The sequence below is a fragment of the Oncorhynchus mykiss genome, chromosome 15 (assembly GCF_013265735.2).
Source record: "Oncorhynchus mykiss isolate Arlee chromosome 15, USDA_OmykA_1.1, whole genome shotgun sequence".
Classification (NCBI taxonomy): Eukaryota; Metazoa; Chordata; class Actinopteri; order Salmoniformes; family Salmonidae; genus Oncorhynchus; species Oncorhynchus mykiss.
The window spans coordinates 45,157,096-45,174,807 of record NC_048579.1 but is presented as its reverse complement, the minus strand read 5'-3'; the positions used below and the strand labels follow the sequence as shown (position 1 = coordinate 45,174,807).

Genomic DNA, 17,712 nt, shown 5'->3' with positions numbered 1-17,712 from the left:
GTTTTAACACTTTTTTTGGTTACTACATGATTCCATATGTGTTATTTCATAGTTTTGATGTCTTCCCTATTATTCTACAATGTAGAAAATAGTAAAAATAAAGAAAAACCCTTGAATGAGTAGGTGTGTCCAATCTTTTGACTAGTACTATACATCTAATATGCTAAAGTAAGCTGTGTATGACCTGCAATTACTAGAGTGGTTGAATATGTTTATTTGCTAAAAGTGTGATTTTGTATTGTTGAACAAATGACATGCATGATATATTAAATCTACTACTCAGTCAACGAATGTTTCTATTAATCAACACACAATCATTACGTTTACACAGGAAAACAACTTGCATCGCAAACATTTCTTTCAAATAGACTATTTTTCCTCAGAATGAAAAGGCAGAGGCACATCCAGACACATCATATTTTAGCACACTGAGAAAGACAACTGTCACTTTATTCTCAGTACATTACGCCCACGGGGTGAAATTCTCCTCTCGACAGTCATATTCATGTGGAGGCGCCATTACATTAAGGATTACATTTATTTATGCTGGAATATACAGAGTAAATAATAGACCAGAAAGAGATTACAGAAAGATTAGCGTTTAACAATGTACATTTGGTAATATGAAGCAGATTATTTGACACACATACAGACAGGTTGTGAGTACAAAAGGTTAGAAGGCATGGTAGTATGGATAATAATTTTTCACAATGCTAGTGCAATGTGCAGTGTGTGTTGAACCCTCCTTGAGCACCAGGACCTGAATAGGACCACTCCCCACCCAACAGAGGTGTATTCAGTGACATTTAATGTTCAAAACAGTGCATATAGAAATTTAAGGAATAAAACAAATGCTTCCGTGTCAAACATGACACACAATCCAACTGTCTGTTCTACAAAATATATCTGAATGTTCCGAAACACAACTCCCTCCTGAACAGAGCCCTGATCCCCATGCCCTCCCCACCCAATAGACCTGGGTTCAAATAGGATTTTTTTCTTCAAATACTTTTCAGTGTTTGATTTAGTTTGTTTGATTTACTTTTCAGATGTTTGACTCCTGACTGGAGTGGCAGATGGGTAGGGGTTGTACTTCTGGGACCATTCCATTGCTTCCAATGTGTCAGGCAAGCTCAATTAAGCACAACTAAAGTATTTGCAAGAGAACAAATAATATTTGAACCCAGATATGCACCCTTCGCCTCCCCCTCAGACGTCGGCATTGTTCGAGCCTAGCCCCCTTCCACCACACAGACACATGCAGACAAGCACACAGCAGCCCCCAACCATGAGCATGCCCAGGAAGATGTATACCAGGGTGGTGGTCCAGAAGGCAAACAGATACAGGGTTTTGTTGCAGTGGAGAGCTTCTTCTTCATTATAGTTTGCAGGGAATATAGAGTAGATCCACACGTTGCCTGGAGATGGAGAGATAGAAGGGTGGGTGAAGAAATAGAAGGGAAGGCTGATAACCATTTTGAATACATTATGGGCTGGTTTTGTGGGTTCCTAGGCACAAATTAAGTTAAGTCCTTGACTAAAAAAACATGCTTAAAAAGAGAGACTTCATTGAGAGTGCTTCTTAGTCCAGGGAGGAGACTGGCCCTATATGTTCAGAATATACTCTGATCTCTGCTAGTTTAATCCTCCCAAAATCTTTATGTAGCGGTCACAGATGTGCCGAATGCCCTTAATTACTGTGCATGCTTCTACCGATGTGCTATTGCTTGAATCATTGAGTAATGCAATTAACTCCCTATTTGTCCCTGCCCCTTTATAACATTTGCGTTAAGGATCTGATTAAAGTTCATGTGCTTTCCTTGCACTGAAACCTGTTTTTGTTTGATTTAATTATGTTACTTGTTATATCCTCCCTCCATTTTACTTGCTAAGCAAAAGATAACTTTGTTAATGGAAGCCGAAATTGGAAGATAAATAAATTAACTTGTGAACCGATACCGGCTTCTGATTTTCCTGTCTTGTATTTCCACTCAAATCCATTCTCAAAGAACCTGTGTTGCCTGTGGTAGAACTGTTATGCACAGCTCCCTATGGTCTTGGACCCGATTCCGACCTGAATTAAGCATGCAAAAATGGAATGTATTTCTGTTTTTTAATACACTTCTCTCTGTTTTCTGACCTGGTGCTTAAGCATGAGAATAGCGTACTATTCAGACACTATTCATTTGGGGTTGAGGTTGAATAAATGAAGGTGTCTACAGCTACACAATATTCTGACCTTGACCTACAGTAATTCCCACCACAATTTTACTTATTTAACTTTTAACTAGGCAAGTCAGTTAAGAACAAATTCTTATTTACAATGATGGCCTAGGAACAGTGGGTTAACTGCCTTGTTCAGGGGCAGAATTACAGATTTTTACCTTGTCAGCTCGGGGATTCGATCCAGCAACCTTTCGGTTACTGGGCCAATGCTCTAGCCACTAGGCTACCTGCCACCCCAAAAGCTTTAAGCTTAAGGAAACCATGGAAAAAGCATCTAATGTATTTTTCCAGATAGAAATAACACCAGAAATAACACCATTATTTATCAAGACCCTTCCTAGAGCTGACCGCCCAGCCAAACTGAGCAATCGGGGGGGAAAAGGACCATGGACAGGGAGGTGACCAAGAACCCGATGGTCACTCTGACAGAGCTCCAGAGTTCTTCTGGGAGAAACTTAAAGAAGGACAACCATCTCTGCAGCACTCCACCAATCAGGCCTTTATGGTAGGGTGGCCAGGCGGCAGGGTGGCAAGTAAAAGGCACATGACAAGCCACTTTGAGTTTGCCAAAAGGTACCTAAAGACTATCAGACCATGAGAAACAAGATTCTCTGGTATGATGAAACCAAGACTGAACTCTTTAGCCTGAATGCCAAACCTCATATCTGGAGTAAACCTGGCACAGTGAAGCATGGTGGTGGCACCATCATGCTGTGGGGATGTTTTTCAGCAGCAGGGACTGGGAAACTAGTCAGGATCGAGGGAAAGATGAACAGCGCAAAGTACAGAAAGATCCTTGATGAAAACCTGCTTCAGAGCGCTCAGGACCTCAAACTGGGGCAAAGGTTCACCTTCCAACAGGACAATGACCCTAAGCACACAGCCAGGGAAAAGCAGGAGTGGCTTAGGCACAAGTCTCTGAATGTCCTTGAGTGGCCAAGCCAGAGCCCGGACTTGAACACGATCGAACATCATTGGAGAGACCTGAAAATACCTGTGCAGTGACAGTCCCCAGCCCAGACAGAGCTAGAGAGGATCTGTCGAGAAGAATGGGAGAAACTCCCCAAATACAGGTGTGCCAAGCTTGTTGCGTTATATGCAAGACATCTCAAGGCTGTAATCACTGCCAAAAGGTACTTCAACAAAGTCCTGAGTAAAGGGTCTGAATATTCATGTAAATGTGATATTTCAGTTTTTCTTAATCTGTTTTTGCTTTGGTAAGGAAAGGGCTTATCTCAAATGGACAGATTTTTGACGGAGTAATCCCATCTCAAACCACACCTCGAAACCAACTCGCGTTTGAATTCAGTCAGAGCGGAAGAGGCAAAGCGAGAGGATTTACTCCGCCTAAAAATATGTCTGTGTGAGATGAGACCTTTTTTGTATGGAGGTCTATGAGAGAGTGTCAAATTACGTCAGGCTTATTTGATCAGATATAAGTTTAATAATGTTTAGGCTGTTACCAATGTTACCACATCGTGATATAAGTGGATGCCCCAAGTATTCCGGCAACTATCTGCCCCCTCATTGGCTAGAATTGTCCCACCTGATCTCGCCTGCCTTCAATCATTGAGGACATGTATTTTCATTGTTAGAGCGGTCACTCGGCTTTCTTGTCAATATAATAGATACTTTTTTACTCAGTCATGGCCGCTAGCATTTTTTTACTTCTTGGTGACAGGGGGGCAATATCGAGTAACTTGGATGAATAAGGTGCCCAGAGTAAACTGCCTGCTACTCTGTCCCAGATGCTAATATATACATATTATTAGTAGTATTGGATAGAAAACACTTTGAAGTTTCTAAAACTGTTTGAATGATGAGTACAACAGAACTCATATGGCAGGCGAAGAAGTGGGAAATATAATGCTTATTGTTTTTTAACCCATCCCCTATTGTAGATACAGTGGGATATTGGTTATGTTGCACTTCCTACGGCTTCCACTAGATGTCAACAGTCTTTAGAACATTGTTTGAGGCTTCTACTGTGAAGTGAGACCGAATGAGAAAGGAATGAGTCAGAGGTCTGCCAGCAGTCACATGCATTTTACATGAGAGGTATCTCCCGTTCCTTTGCTTTTCTGAAGACAAAGGAATTCTCCGGTTGGAATATTATTGAAGATATATGCTAAAAACATCCTAAAGATTGATTCCATACATCGTTTGACAAGTTTCTACGGGCTGTAACTGAACTTTTTGAACTTTTCGTCCGAAGTTCGGCTGGACCTGAACGCGCTTTTGAATTTGTTTACCAAACGCCCTAACAAAAGAAGCTATTTGGACATAAATGATGGACATTGTGGAACTGCGATTCCTGGGAGTGCATTCTGATGAAGATCATCAAAGGTAAGTGTTGACTACCCAATATGGCGGATATCTTTTTGGCTGCATTGTTGTCTGAATGCTGTACTCAGGTTATTGCATGGTTTGCTTTTTCCGTAATGTTCTTTTGAAATCTGACACAGCGGTTGCATTAATGAACCAAATCTAAAACAATGCCAAATCAGTAAGAGCAATAGCCCATTAAGAACCTACAACTTCCCTTTTTACATCTCACTGTTGTTCACAACATTTACAACCACTCTCATTATCTTTTCTCACCCGCTATGAACCAGCAGAAGAGGAATAGTGACACCAGAGAGTTCCAGGCGGTACAAAGGCTGCTGAGAGGGCTCTGCTGCTCCCCCTCATCCTGCTCCCTGGTGCAGGGTAGGCAGGACAGGACAGCCAGTGCCAGGGCAAACACCCCCGTCACCACCAGGTAGATGGGGATATAGCGCTGCTGGGGGCAGTTCTCCAGGAACATACCACCTAGTAGGGAGAAGAAGGTGTATGGGTGTCAGAAAGTAGGCTAAACAAAGGTGTAACTAACATTACATCTGCGTGTGATGATACAAATAATTGTAGTTAATAGTATATGATACATACCTATTGCGATCTGGGCGACTGGCAAGGCAGTCATGATGAGTTTGGATATGACTGAAGGCACAGAGGAACACGGCAGACAATCACAAGTTATCTTTCAATGTTTCTGCATTCATGATGATGTGGCAAGTTACAATTAGCTTTTTGAAAGGCCTATATCTTGAAAACTTGAATCCTGACATGCAAAACATGTGGAACTGTACCTACTGTGGATTAATGAAAAAAATACAAAAAATATAGTTTTTTTGTGTATTATTCCTTTCAGTGGTGTACAGTGGCTAGCCACTTATCAACAAGCTACCTCAAAACACCAGGCAGAGAAAATAAGACTACAGTTGCATCAGATAAAACATGTGATCACATATAATGAATGGCACAGAGGAACTATGAAAAAAACTGCTAACACCCACACACATACACCCATACATTCACATATAAGACAACACAAAAACACAGTTTAAAAACACGGCTTGAAAACTGTATGTAGGGTAGCATACCAAGCACAGGAGTACTTGGTTTGGGCGCTTGGCGCATGTTCTGCAGTAGAGTCCCGTCTTCCATTTCTGCTGATACTCACTGATCTGCAGAGTGAGGCAGACAGTGAGCTGTTAGAGTCTAGAGTTCATCATAATCATCATCATTTAACTGTGTGACTGTGGATGGATACATGTCAACCGGGTCGTGTTCATTTGGCACCAAACAGAAGAAAACAATGAAACAATGAGGGACTACCAGGGGTGTATTCATTAGTTGGATAGTGTTGAAAAACGTTTTGCAACATAAATAATTTACTCCAGACACTCTTCAACATGATGTAAAAGCTGCTGGGTTCATAAACGGAAGTTGTAGTGTATTTTAATTTTATGGTTTCCACGCGTTGCCATTCCAATCTGAATAGTATGCTAAGTATTTGACATGAGCTGCACATCTATGAATGACAAATTCTTCCATGCTCTAAAGTGGAGTGAAGTCCACATGGTTCCGTCCAACTTCTTGCAGACACTTATTTTTTTTAAGAGAGACATGACTGAACTTCAACTTCCATTTAAGAACAAAATGGAACTCAACGTTTGGAGCAGTGGAGGCTGCTGAGGGGAAGACGGCTCATAACGGAAACCTTTTACTCCAAACCAAAGGAGGTTGATGGCACCTTAATTTAGGTGGACGGGTTTGAGGTAATGGCTGGAACAGAGCAAATGGAATGGCATCAAACACATGGAGACCATGTGTTTAATGTATTTGATACCATTCCACCTATTCCGCTCCAGCCATTACCTCAAACCCATCCACCTAAATTAAGGTGCCACCAACCTCCTTTGGTTTGGAGTAAAAGGTTTCCGTTGCAAAATGTTTTGCAACAGAACCCGACTAATAAATACACCCCTGAAACACTTGTTTTCGTTTCCATTGCAACGACGAACAAGACCTAGGTCACCAAACAAGTAAACCTCAGATGCAGTTCAGAAATTACAGAAAGTAGCATACAAAAGCTAAATTTAACTTAATTTAATGAACATGAAATGTATTCCAATATCATTGAAATATATAGGTCTATGAAGCCTATACTGTATTTATCTTTTAATAGGCTTAAAGTGTTACCAATTTGGTCGCATATGCAATTAAGAGTTTTTGCCCGGGTTTCCCAAAAGCATTTTATGGCTAAGTTCATCATTGGAACCTTTGTAGGAGCATCATTAAATCTCTGCGTTGTTCCCCAAAACTATTTATATCAATGTTGCACTTGAAAATGCTCGTAATCTAACACCTGCCTTAGACCACTCATAGAACAGCTAAGTGTGTCGTTAGATGATTTTTGTGCCCTTACGCGTCACTTTATACACCCTGCTAAACTTAGAATCACATGGTTTATCTGTCTCTCCAGCGGCGGATTGGTCATCTGGCAATTCTGGAAAATGCCAGATGGGCTGGACCATTTCTTAGTTCGGTGGGCTGGTTGAAATTGACACACAAAAATATTTGTTTATATACAAATGGGTCTGTTAAGTTTCTCATTTTAGATTTTTGCGCAATTTCTCTGTTATATTAATCTATAATGATTATTTGGCTGATCAACTAATTAGCAGCCCTACCCCCTGTTTTCTGATAGGCTGAGGTGAGGTCACGCAAACTCACATTCAAATTCAAATGCGGCATCCGCAAAGATTCCTGCTCCGACTCATCAATTACAGCCAAGTTCATGGATCGTAAAAAAATTGAAAATGTGCCTATAAACTTAGAAAGAGCACATTCTACATTGTCACCTCACTTAAAACGTACCATTTTTTTGGCAGCTAAAACCACGATTTGGTCAAACAGTAAAGTGCATTAACTTCAACTTCATGCCCTGCCCCGTGACTGTTTCACTGGGGCCGGATGCTTTAATGAGCAAGCCCCCCCCTAATTCTTGTAAGACAAGTGGAGATAAAATGTAAGATTAATCTCTTGTGAAGTTTACTGACTTTACTTACAAATGTTTTTTTATAAGACAGACAAATTTTTGATAAAATATGTGAAAAGTCCGGACTGCACTTAATGGGTACTAAATTAGCCTACCTCTTAAAAATATTTATTTGTATTCATTTTCAAATGTTCAAAACTTACAAATTGACATTTCTTCTGTAAAATTGGAACAACAGTGATTTATGGTGAAAAAGACAGAATAGCATAGTCTTCTCATACAATATTTGGAAACAAATGGTCTGAAGTATACATATATTGTACACTATAGACTGTAATATTATGAAAAGTTAGTATTGATAATAATTTAACAATATTTATTTATTGCCATTTGCATTCTGTATAGATATGGCATAGGGTTTCACACAAGTCTGTTAAAATCCATTTAGTCAGTTTTATTTAGACATTCTTTAGTAAGTAATTGTTACGGTGAGTGAATGAGGACCCAAAAGCGAACTAACTTAAACAGAGCTTCTTTAATAACCAAACATAGGTAGGCTCAGATAGACCGGCAGATTCCGACAGGACAGGACAAGGTTACAGCAAACATGACGATAGTCTGGCTCAGGCATGAAACACAACAAACAAGAATCTGACAAGGACAGGAACAAAAACAGAGAGAGATATAGGGGACTAATCAGAGGGAAAAGGGGAACAGGTGGGAGAAGGGGTGACGAGGTAGTCAAGAGGAGACAAGGAACAGCTGGGGGAAAGCGGGGGAGAAAAGGTAACCTAATACGACCAGCAGAGGGAGACAGGGTGAAAGGAAAGGACAGAAAGACACAACATGACAATACATGACAGTAATACTTAAAGTCTACTTGTCTATTTTTAATAATGATTTAAATAAAATATGGGGGGAATGGTGTGGCACATGTCAGCATTAATATCTGCACTATGAAGAGATTTGATGTAAAGTCCCTCTTTTTAACTCACCTGCATATCCATTTTTTTATTTATTTGTTGTTCCTTTCCCATACATACAAGTTGTTTTTAATTCATTAAAAAATATATATAATATTGGAGTGGAATATAAATAATAACATTGGAATATAACATTTAATAACAATAAATGAACTAACTCAGTGTAAAATTGATGTGGGAACTCTCTGCTATTGCACAAATCTAATTTGTACCTGTAAATCACAAATAAAGCTATCCCCAGTCAAATTGGAGCACAACTAATGAGCACACCTCCTGCACTGCTTACACCTAATCCAGTCCCCACCTGTGACTGAAAACAGGGGGGGAGATGCCAATTGAAAAGCTCTCTCTTAAAAACCTAGATATCTAGCTATATAACATAAAATGCTCTGTAAAATAGCTAAAAGGCTATAAAGTTACATTAACTGTAAAGATATCAGTCACCAGTGGAAACATTTACAACATTTATGTATTTTACCTCAGACGATCCGGTAGTAAGGTTGCTAGCTAGTACACCTAGCAACTTAATCTAGCTAAACTATCATTTACTGCTAGTGAAGATGCTAGCTAGCAAGTTAGCATGAAGTAGCACTAACTGGGCTAGTCATTGTCTAAATGACAGGTAGAAATAAATTCATTAGCATAAAGGGGTAACTAGCCCCCAGGGGCCAGTTACCCCCTAGTGGGGAGGGGCGAGTTGCCCCCAACACACTCATCTAACATAATACTACTTTATAAAAAAATGATCCAAATGTTTCTCTTTAAACAAGTGAATTATTTATCGTAAGGCTTTCCTACTTGTATATTTAATATATATATATATATATATATATATATATATATAGATCTAACTTAATTGGAATATATCTACAACTTTTTCTAAATTTAAAAAAATTAGATCAAGTAACCACAAAATCGTTTTGTTGAAATATCTCAAAAAGTTGTGATGACACGGAGGACATTTTTTGTTACCCCAGGGGGCTAGTTACCCCCTACTACTCTAATTAACACTTGGGGTAGTTGTTGATTCAAAATAACAAATGTGACAGGCACTAATTTGCAATATAGCCTAAATTGTTAGCTTGGCTTTTATAATCTATAAGGCTTAAGCCGACAGACAGAACAAGAAGAAGCACAGAGTAACAGCAGAGAAGATGCCGAGACAGACAGCATAACAGGGAGGCAAACAAAATGGCTAGAGTAGAGGCAAAGTTATAGTGGTGAGTTTAATCTGCAGTGGTATTTTTACATATTGTATTTGTTTTAAGCATGAGCTGGTAAAAAAAAAAGAGGAGGACCATGTCTCACCAGTACTGGTACAAAAATGGTTGAGAAATGCTGTACTGTACTACAAATGTTGTGTCAGCAGTATTGCCTGTGTCTTAGTAGCGTGTGTGTGGAAATGGTGTGTGTATGGTTGGGGGATGCCGATAACTTCAGAACAAAAGTTGACTACAACTACAAAGTTGTCAATGTCTTTGCAGTTGATACAAACAAACAGAGATGACTGCATTAAAGTATAAACAGTAGGCTATAGGCCAATTTCAATCAAGTTAAGTATATTTTGCTACTTGTAGGCTACTGTCTGTAATTTGTCTCAATGTACACTGAACAAGAATATAAACGCAACATGCAAAAATGTCAAAGATTTTACTGAGTTACAGTTCATAAGGAAATCAGTCAATTTAAATAACTTCATTAGGCTATAATCTATGGATTTCACAAGACTGGGAATACAGATAAAAATAAAGGTAGGAGCGTGGATCAGAAAACCAGTCAGTATCTGGTGTGACCACCATTTGACTCAAGCAGCACGACACATCTCCTTCGCATAGAGTTGGTCAGGCTATTGATTGTGGCCTGTGGAATGTTGTCCCACTCCTCTTCAATGGCTGTGCGAAGTTCCTGGATATTGGTGGGAAATGGAACACGCTGTTGTACACGTCGATCCAGAGCATCCCTAACATGCTCAATGGGTGACATGTCTGGTGAGTTTTCTGGCCGTGGAAGAACTGGGACATTTTCAGTTTGCGACATGGGGCCGTGCATTATCATGCTGAAACATGAGGTGATGGCGGCGGATGAAAGGCACGACAATGGGCCTCAGGATCTCATCACGGTATCTCTGTGCATTCAAATTGCAATCGATAAAATGCAATTGTGTTCGTTGTCCGTAGCCTATGACTTCCCATACCATAACCCCACCATGGGGCACTCTGTTTTACAATATTGACATCAGCAAACTGCTCGCCCACATACACACTACGCTGTCTGCCATCTGCTCAGTACAGTTGAAACTGGGATTCATCTGTGAAGAGCACACTTTTCCAGCATGCCAGTGGCCATTGAAGGTGAGCATTTTCCCACTGAAGTCGGCTACGATGGCGAACTGCAGTCAGGTCAAGACCCTGGTGAGGATGACGAGCATGCAGATGAGCTTCCCTGAGACGGTTTCTGACAGTTTGTGCAGACATTCTTATATTGTGCAATCCCATAGTTTCATCAGCTGTCCGGGTGGCTAGTCTCAGACGATCCCGCAGGTGAAGAAGCCGGATGTGGAGGTCCTGGGCTGGCGTTGTTACATGTGGTATGCGGTTGTGTGGCCGGTTGGACGTACTGTCAAATTCTCTAAAACGACGTTGGAGGTGGCTTATGGTAGAGAAAATAACATTAAATTATCTGCCAAAAGCTCTGGTGGACATTCCTGCAGTCAACATGCCAATTGCACGCTCCCTCAACTTGAGGGGAATTGTGTTGTTTGACAAAACTGCACATTTCAGAGTGGCCTTTTATTGTCCCCAGCACAAGGTGCACCTGTGTAATGATCATGCGGTTAACCTGCATGGCTACCACAGCATTCTTCAGTGATACGCCAGTATATCAAACTTCTTGATATACTACACCTGTTAGGTGGATGTATTATCTTAGCAAAGGATAAATACTAACAGGAATGTCAGCAAATTTGTGCACAACATTATAGAGAAATAAGCTTTTTGTCCATATGGAACATTTTTGGGATCTTTTATTTGAGCTCATGAAATATGGGAACAACACTTTACATTTTGGGTTTATATTTTTGTTCAGTATATAGTACCAGTCAAAAGTTCGGACACACCTACTCATTCAAGGGTTTTTCTTTATTTTTACTATTTTCTACATTTTAGAATAATAGTGAAGACATCAAAAATATGAAATAACACATATGGAATCATGTAGTAACCAACAAAGTCTTAAACAAATATTTGAGATTCTTCAAAGTAGCCAGCCTATGCCTTGATGACAGCTTTGCACACTCTTGGCATTCTCTCAACCAGCTTCATCACCTGGGATGCATTTTAATTAAAAATACCTAAAGTTGTATTACAAAAGTAGTTTGAAATATTTTGGCAAAGTTTATAGGCAACTTTTGAAATATTTTGTAGTGACGTTGCATTTTTTTGTAAGCTGTTATTTCTGGATCAAACGCGCTTTATACATGGACATTTTGGATATATATGGACGGAATTAATCGAACAAAAGGACCAATTGTGATGTTTATGGGACATATTGGAGTGCCAACAAAAGAAGACCGTCAAAGGTAATGCATGTTTTATATTTTATTTCAGTGTTTTGTGTAGCGCCTGCAGGGTTGAAATATGCTAACCCCTTTGTTTACTGCTGGTGCATTTGGTGCAGGCTATCAGATAATAGCTTCTTATGCTTTCACCGAAAAGCATTTTCAAAATCTGACATGTTGGCTGAATTCACAACGAGTGTAGCTTTAATTGAGTATCTTACATGTGTGATTTAATGAAAGTTTGAATTTTATAGTATTTTATTTGAATCTGGCGCTCTGCATTTTCCCTGGCAATTGGCCAGTTGAGACATTTGCGTCCCGCCTATCCCTAACAGGTGTGCCTTATTAAAAGTTCATTTGTGGAATTTCTTTCCTTCTCAATGCGTTTGAGCCAATCAGTTGTGTTGTGACAAGGTAGGGGCGGTCAGCCCTATTTGGTAAAAGACCAATTCCATATTATGGCAAGAACAGCTCAAATAAGCACAGAGAAACGATAGTCCATCATTATTTTAAGACATGAAGGTCAGCCAATCTTGAAAGTTTCTTCAAGTACAGTCACAAAAACCATCAAGCGCTATGATGAAACTGGCTCTCATGAGGACCACCACAGGAAAGGAAGACCCAGAGTTACCTCTGCTGCAGAGGATAAGTTAATTAGAGTTACCAGCCTCAGAAATTGCAGCCCAAATAAATGCTTCACAGTGTTCAAGTAACAAACACATCTCAACATCAACTGTTCAGAGGAGACTGTGTGAAGCAGGCCTTCGTGGTCGAATTGCTGCAAAGAAACCACTACTAAAGGACACCAATAAGAAGAACAGACTTGCTTGGGCCAAGAAACACAAGCAATGGACATTAGACCTGTGGAAATCTGTCCTTTGGTCTGATAAGTCCAAATTTGAGATTTTTGGTTCCAACTGCCGTCTTTGTGAGACAGAGTAGGTGAACGGATGTTCTCCTCATGTGTGGTTCCCACCGTGAAGCATGGAGGAGGAGGTGTGATGGTGTAGGGTGCTTTGCTGGTGACACTGACTGTGATTTATTTAGAATTCAAGGCACACAACCTGCATGGCTACCACAGCATTCTGCAGCGATACGCCATCCCATCTGGTTTGCGCTTAGTTCCACTATCATTTATTTTTAAACAGGACAATGACCCAACACACCTCCAGGCTGTGTAAGGGCCATTTGACCAAGAAGGAGAGTGATAGAGTGCTGCATCAGATGACCTGGCCTCCACAATTACCCTGACCAATTGAGATGGTTTGGGATGAGTTGGACTGCAGAGTGAAGGAAAAGCAGCCAACAAGTGCTCAGCATATGTGGAAACTCCTTCAAGACTTTTGGAAAAGCATTCCAGGTGAAGCTGGTTGAGAGAATGCCAAGAGTGTGCACAGCTGTCATCAAGGCAAAGAATCTCTAATATAAAATATATCTTATATATCTTATTATTTTAAAAATAATTACACTGTTTTCTCCCCAATTTCGTGGTATCCAATTGGTAGTTACAGTCTTGTCTCATCGCTGGAACTCCCGTACGGACTCGGGAGAGGTGAAGGTCGAGAGCTGTGTGTCCTCCGAAACACAACCCAACCAAGCCGCACTGCTTCTTGACACAATGCCCACTTAACCCAGAAGCCAGCTGCACCAATGTGTCGGAGGAAACACTGTGCACCTGGCAACCGTATCAGCATTCACTGCGCCTGACCCATCACAGGAGTCACTAGTGCACAATGGGAAAAGAACATCCCTGCCGGCCAAACCCTTCCCTAACCCGGACGACACTGGGCCAATTGTGCGCCACCCCATGGGTCTCCCGGTCGCAGCCAGCTGCGACAGAGCCTGGATTTGAACCCAGAATCTCTAGTGGCACACTGCGCCACTCGGGAGGCCATATAAAATATATCTTGATTTGTTTAACACTTTTTTTGCTTAATACATGATTCCATATGTGTTATTTCATAGTTTGTCATCCTACAATGTAGAAAATAGAACAAATAAAGATAACCCCTTGAATGAGTAGGTGTGTCCAATCCTTTGACTGGGACTGCATTTCATGATGTGTAGCCTGATCCGAAAGCAGCTCTCCCTTACTTTCGATCCTATCAGAATAAACACATGCTCCAACGACGCAATTAGCAACCGTTCTCTCTGCTTGGTGTATTGTTACATCTTCGACTGTTGTCGGAAAGATGCATCGTTAAAACACTTGTAAGCATGAATTCCATCACTATCGGGAAAAAGGTGTGGTGATACTGATGATTTGTCGGCACAGAGGCGCCATATGGATGGTGCGATGCAATTGCATAGTCAAATTGAGCTCTGTACTACAACGCCGTGCACCTCTCAAATGCTGAAACAATGCAGAGAGCTCCGTAAAGATTATTTTATTTTATTTAACTAGGCAAGTCAGTTATTAAGAACAAATTCTTATTTATGATTGGTTGACATGATTGGTTGACGGTAGGTGAGGGTGGGAGGTCCTGTTTAACACAAACACACTTCCTTGACAGCTTCCTTCGCAACAGCTCTCTGATGCACCGCGAAGTATGAATGCCCTTACTTCTGCAGTGGCCATATCACCATTAATGCTGCACGGCCAATGCAGACATTGGATTGACCATGCAGAGCCTTTTAGCTTCAATGCTAGTTGCCAACAACTGTTGTTCCTGACGCAACCACTAGATGTAGCTGTCGACCTACTCCATCGAGCCACAGTGGCAGAAACTTAAACAAAGCATCTGTGGTGACAAATCATCGGTATCATAACACCGGGCCCTGTTCTGTTTGACCACAAGGGAAAACTCTGGGAACAAATGGCCTAACACATGCTGCATGGACAGAACCCCCGTTAACCCAATTACCTAGTAAATCTGAAAAGGCATGACTCCACATCTGAGGCTAACAATGCAGCAGTCAGCCTCATAGTAAGCCTGCACGAGTTCAGTGGCTGAGCCTTGTGCTGCTCTAAGAGGGTAAGAATGTCTCTGAGTAAAGAGTAGTAGAATAAGTACTAGAACAGGGTCGTATAACATAATTTATTGAACCTTTATTTAACCAGGCAAGTCAGTTAAGAACAAATTCGTATTTTCAATTATGGCCTAAGAACAGTGGGTTAACTGCCTTGTTCAGGGGCAGAATTAAAGATGTTTACCTTGTCAGCTCAGGGATTCGATCTACCAACCGTTCAGGTTACTGGCCCAACGCTCTAACCACTAGGCTACCTGCCGCCCCAAAGAGGAGAATGTATGGAGAAACTTCTTCGAATGGCCCTGAAATTATAATTTTCTAACGAGGGCTTCAGTTTAAGATTTCAACCACATTCCATAATCCAACATTATGTTACATTATGTGGCCTCCAGGGCTATATTCCAATGGTCATTGCTTACAGTATTCTCTGCATGGGCCTCTTTCCATTGTGTACAGAATTGTCCAGGTAAAAATGTGTTTATATATATTTCAGCTGGTGTGTGTGTGTGTGTGTGTGTGTGTGTGTGTGTGTGTGTGTGTGTGTGTGTGTGTGTGTGAGAGCGATAATATCATAGCTGTGGTTGGTTGATCCCCCATTCTCCAAACAAAGCTACAAGTAGTTTTAACTTCAGATCAAGCTCTGGATCAAGTTTTACACAGAATCCAGATCTTGCTGTGAAATTGGCACTCCTCCAGCAGAGGATTACAATCTCACATCACCAATCACATGCTTTTTGCATTTCCTTTGGTCTTGTGAAATAGAGCAGCCACTCACTCACCATTTGACTAATATTTTGTAGTTAAGGCTACAAAATAATGGATATGGTGATGGCCTAAATTGGCCTAACAATGTATTTGTTAAGGATTGATATTATTTACAATATTGATCAAATCAAACATCAAATCAAATTAATAGTCAGTAAACTATCTGTGAACAATATTACAAATGTATCAGTTGCTGTTACAACATTATCCCCCTACAAACCATCCTGATATCGCAAGCTTACATTCTGTTTCGCTACAGGAACGTGTAGCGTAACAGAATGCAAACTCGCGAGAACAGGGTGGTTCGTACGACGCTAACAACAGGTGAGGCACACCTGGAAAAACCTGTATTTATCGGGTGTTAGGAATGGGGACTTTCGATTTATTTTACAAACGCTACATTGTTGCTTGACATTCCAAGCAAATAAAGGTGCGCTTTTTCTGCAGCAATTATTAAACAGAGTAGGCCTACCAGTTGCTGACCATAATCTAGGGGTATATTCATTCTGCGAAACAGTTGCAAAACGTTTTGCAACTAAAACCAATACGTTTATATTGGACGGTAGGTACTCCCCGTTCCGTTCGCTTCAATTTGAGAACCGTTTAGCAACAGAATTGGCGGAATGAATACACCCATAGTATTTTCTTAGTTCGCAAAGAGTTTACAATATCCGAAAATAATATTTTACCTGTCGGTCGTAGTTGTGACAGTGTACAAATCACCAGTTAATGCGATGGTGTCATAAAAGTAGAGACCGATGAATGTAGATTAGAGGCTAAATTAAAGTAAAGACGAAAAGTAGACTGAGAAGATTCAGCAAATTCAATTCTGTAAACTTCCTCCCTCTTTCTCCCTTGCTCCGCTGGGGTGGGGTGGAGTGGAGTGACGGAGGGAGGGAGGGACCATCCCAGCAGATCACGCTGTTTCTGAACATACCGAAACCCCGCACAGTGATATGAACGAGCCAGAGGATCAAAACAGCAATGTATCATGGGAAAATTGTGACCAATTTATCTATAAATATTAATGAGTAATACTTTATTGGGAAATATGATTTGTCGATCAGTCAGTCGGCTATTCCCTGCTGTCGTTTTGATGTTCTCGAACACTGCCAATGGGCGTAAACCGAAAGTAGCTGACTGTAGACGGAAGTCGAAGGGAGAGGTAGGTCTACACATGCATGGACAGCAAGTCTGACAACTTCTGCTGTTTCTAGGGAACGTGACAGTAGCTAGGTTTTTATCCAATTGGCGACTGATTTTCATGCAAATATTCAAAAATCTGCATAAAGAAAATATGCGCATTTTACCACCAGTGGTGTGTTTCTACCAGACGGACCAAAACTGAGTTTTCATGTTGGCCTAACGAATACAAATCTAAAGTTCAATGTGTTTCCATCGCATTTTCATAGTAGTAGTTTTGTCACAAAAACTGTTGCATTAAATAGCAAATGTGTCTACTCTAGCTAACAGCTCACAGATACAAGGCCAGTTAAAGGTTAGATAAATAGTTTTAAATAAAGGTTAAATAAAAAATAAAATAGTATACATTATGAGATTATTATGGATAAATGCAATAACACTTTTATTTGTCAAATGGTAGTCAAGCATCAATCATCATGTCACCAGAATAAGACCCTCAATATGTATTAAAAGGAGCTTCAAGCTCATCAACTTGCATTGCTCCTTTCCAATAAATATAATATAATATTATTCTTTTGACATGATTTTTTATTTATTTTATTTTTTATTTCATCTTTATTTAACCAGGTAGGCAAGTTGAGAACAAGTTCTCATTTACAATTGCGACCTGGCAATGATGATTGATGCCATTTGACAAATAAAAGTGTTATTGCTCTTATCCATAATAATCTCATAATGTAGACTTA

The 17,712-nt window shown here is 40.4% G+C and overlaps 1 protein-coding gene across 1 annotated transcript; it reads right to left on the bottom strand.

Annotated features, from left to right (window-relative positions):
* Positions 1–273: 273 nt before the first annotated feature.
* LOC110490134 (transmembrane protein 272) lies at positions 274–16,739 on the bottom strand. The gene is made up of 5 exons (XM_021563327.2): positions 16,513–16,739; positions 5,649–5,732; positions 5,155–5,205; positions 4,828–5,037; positions 274–1,418 (listed from the first exon to the last, which is right to left on the bottom strand). Exons 2-5 carry the CDS (start codon positions 5,710–5,712, stop codon positions 1,210–1,212), a joined length of 534 nt encoding a protein of 177 aa, XP_021419002.1. The 5' UTR covers positions 5,713–5,732; positions 16,513–16,739; the 3' UTR covers positions 274–1,209.
* Between the last annotated feature and the right edge of the window lie 973 nt (positions 16,740–17,712).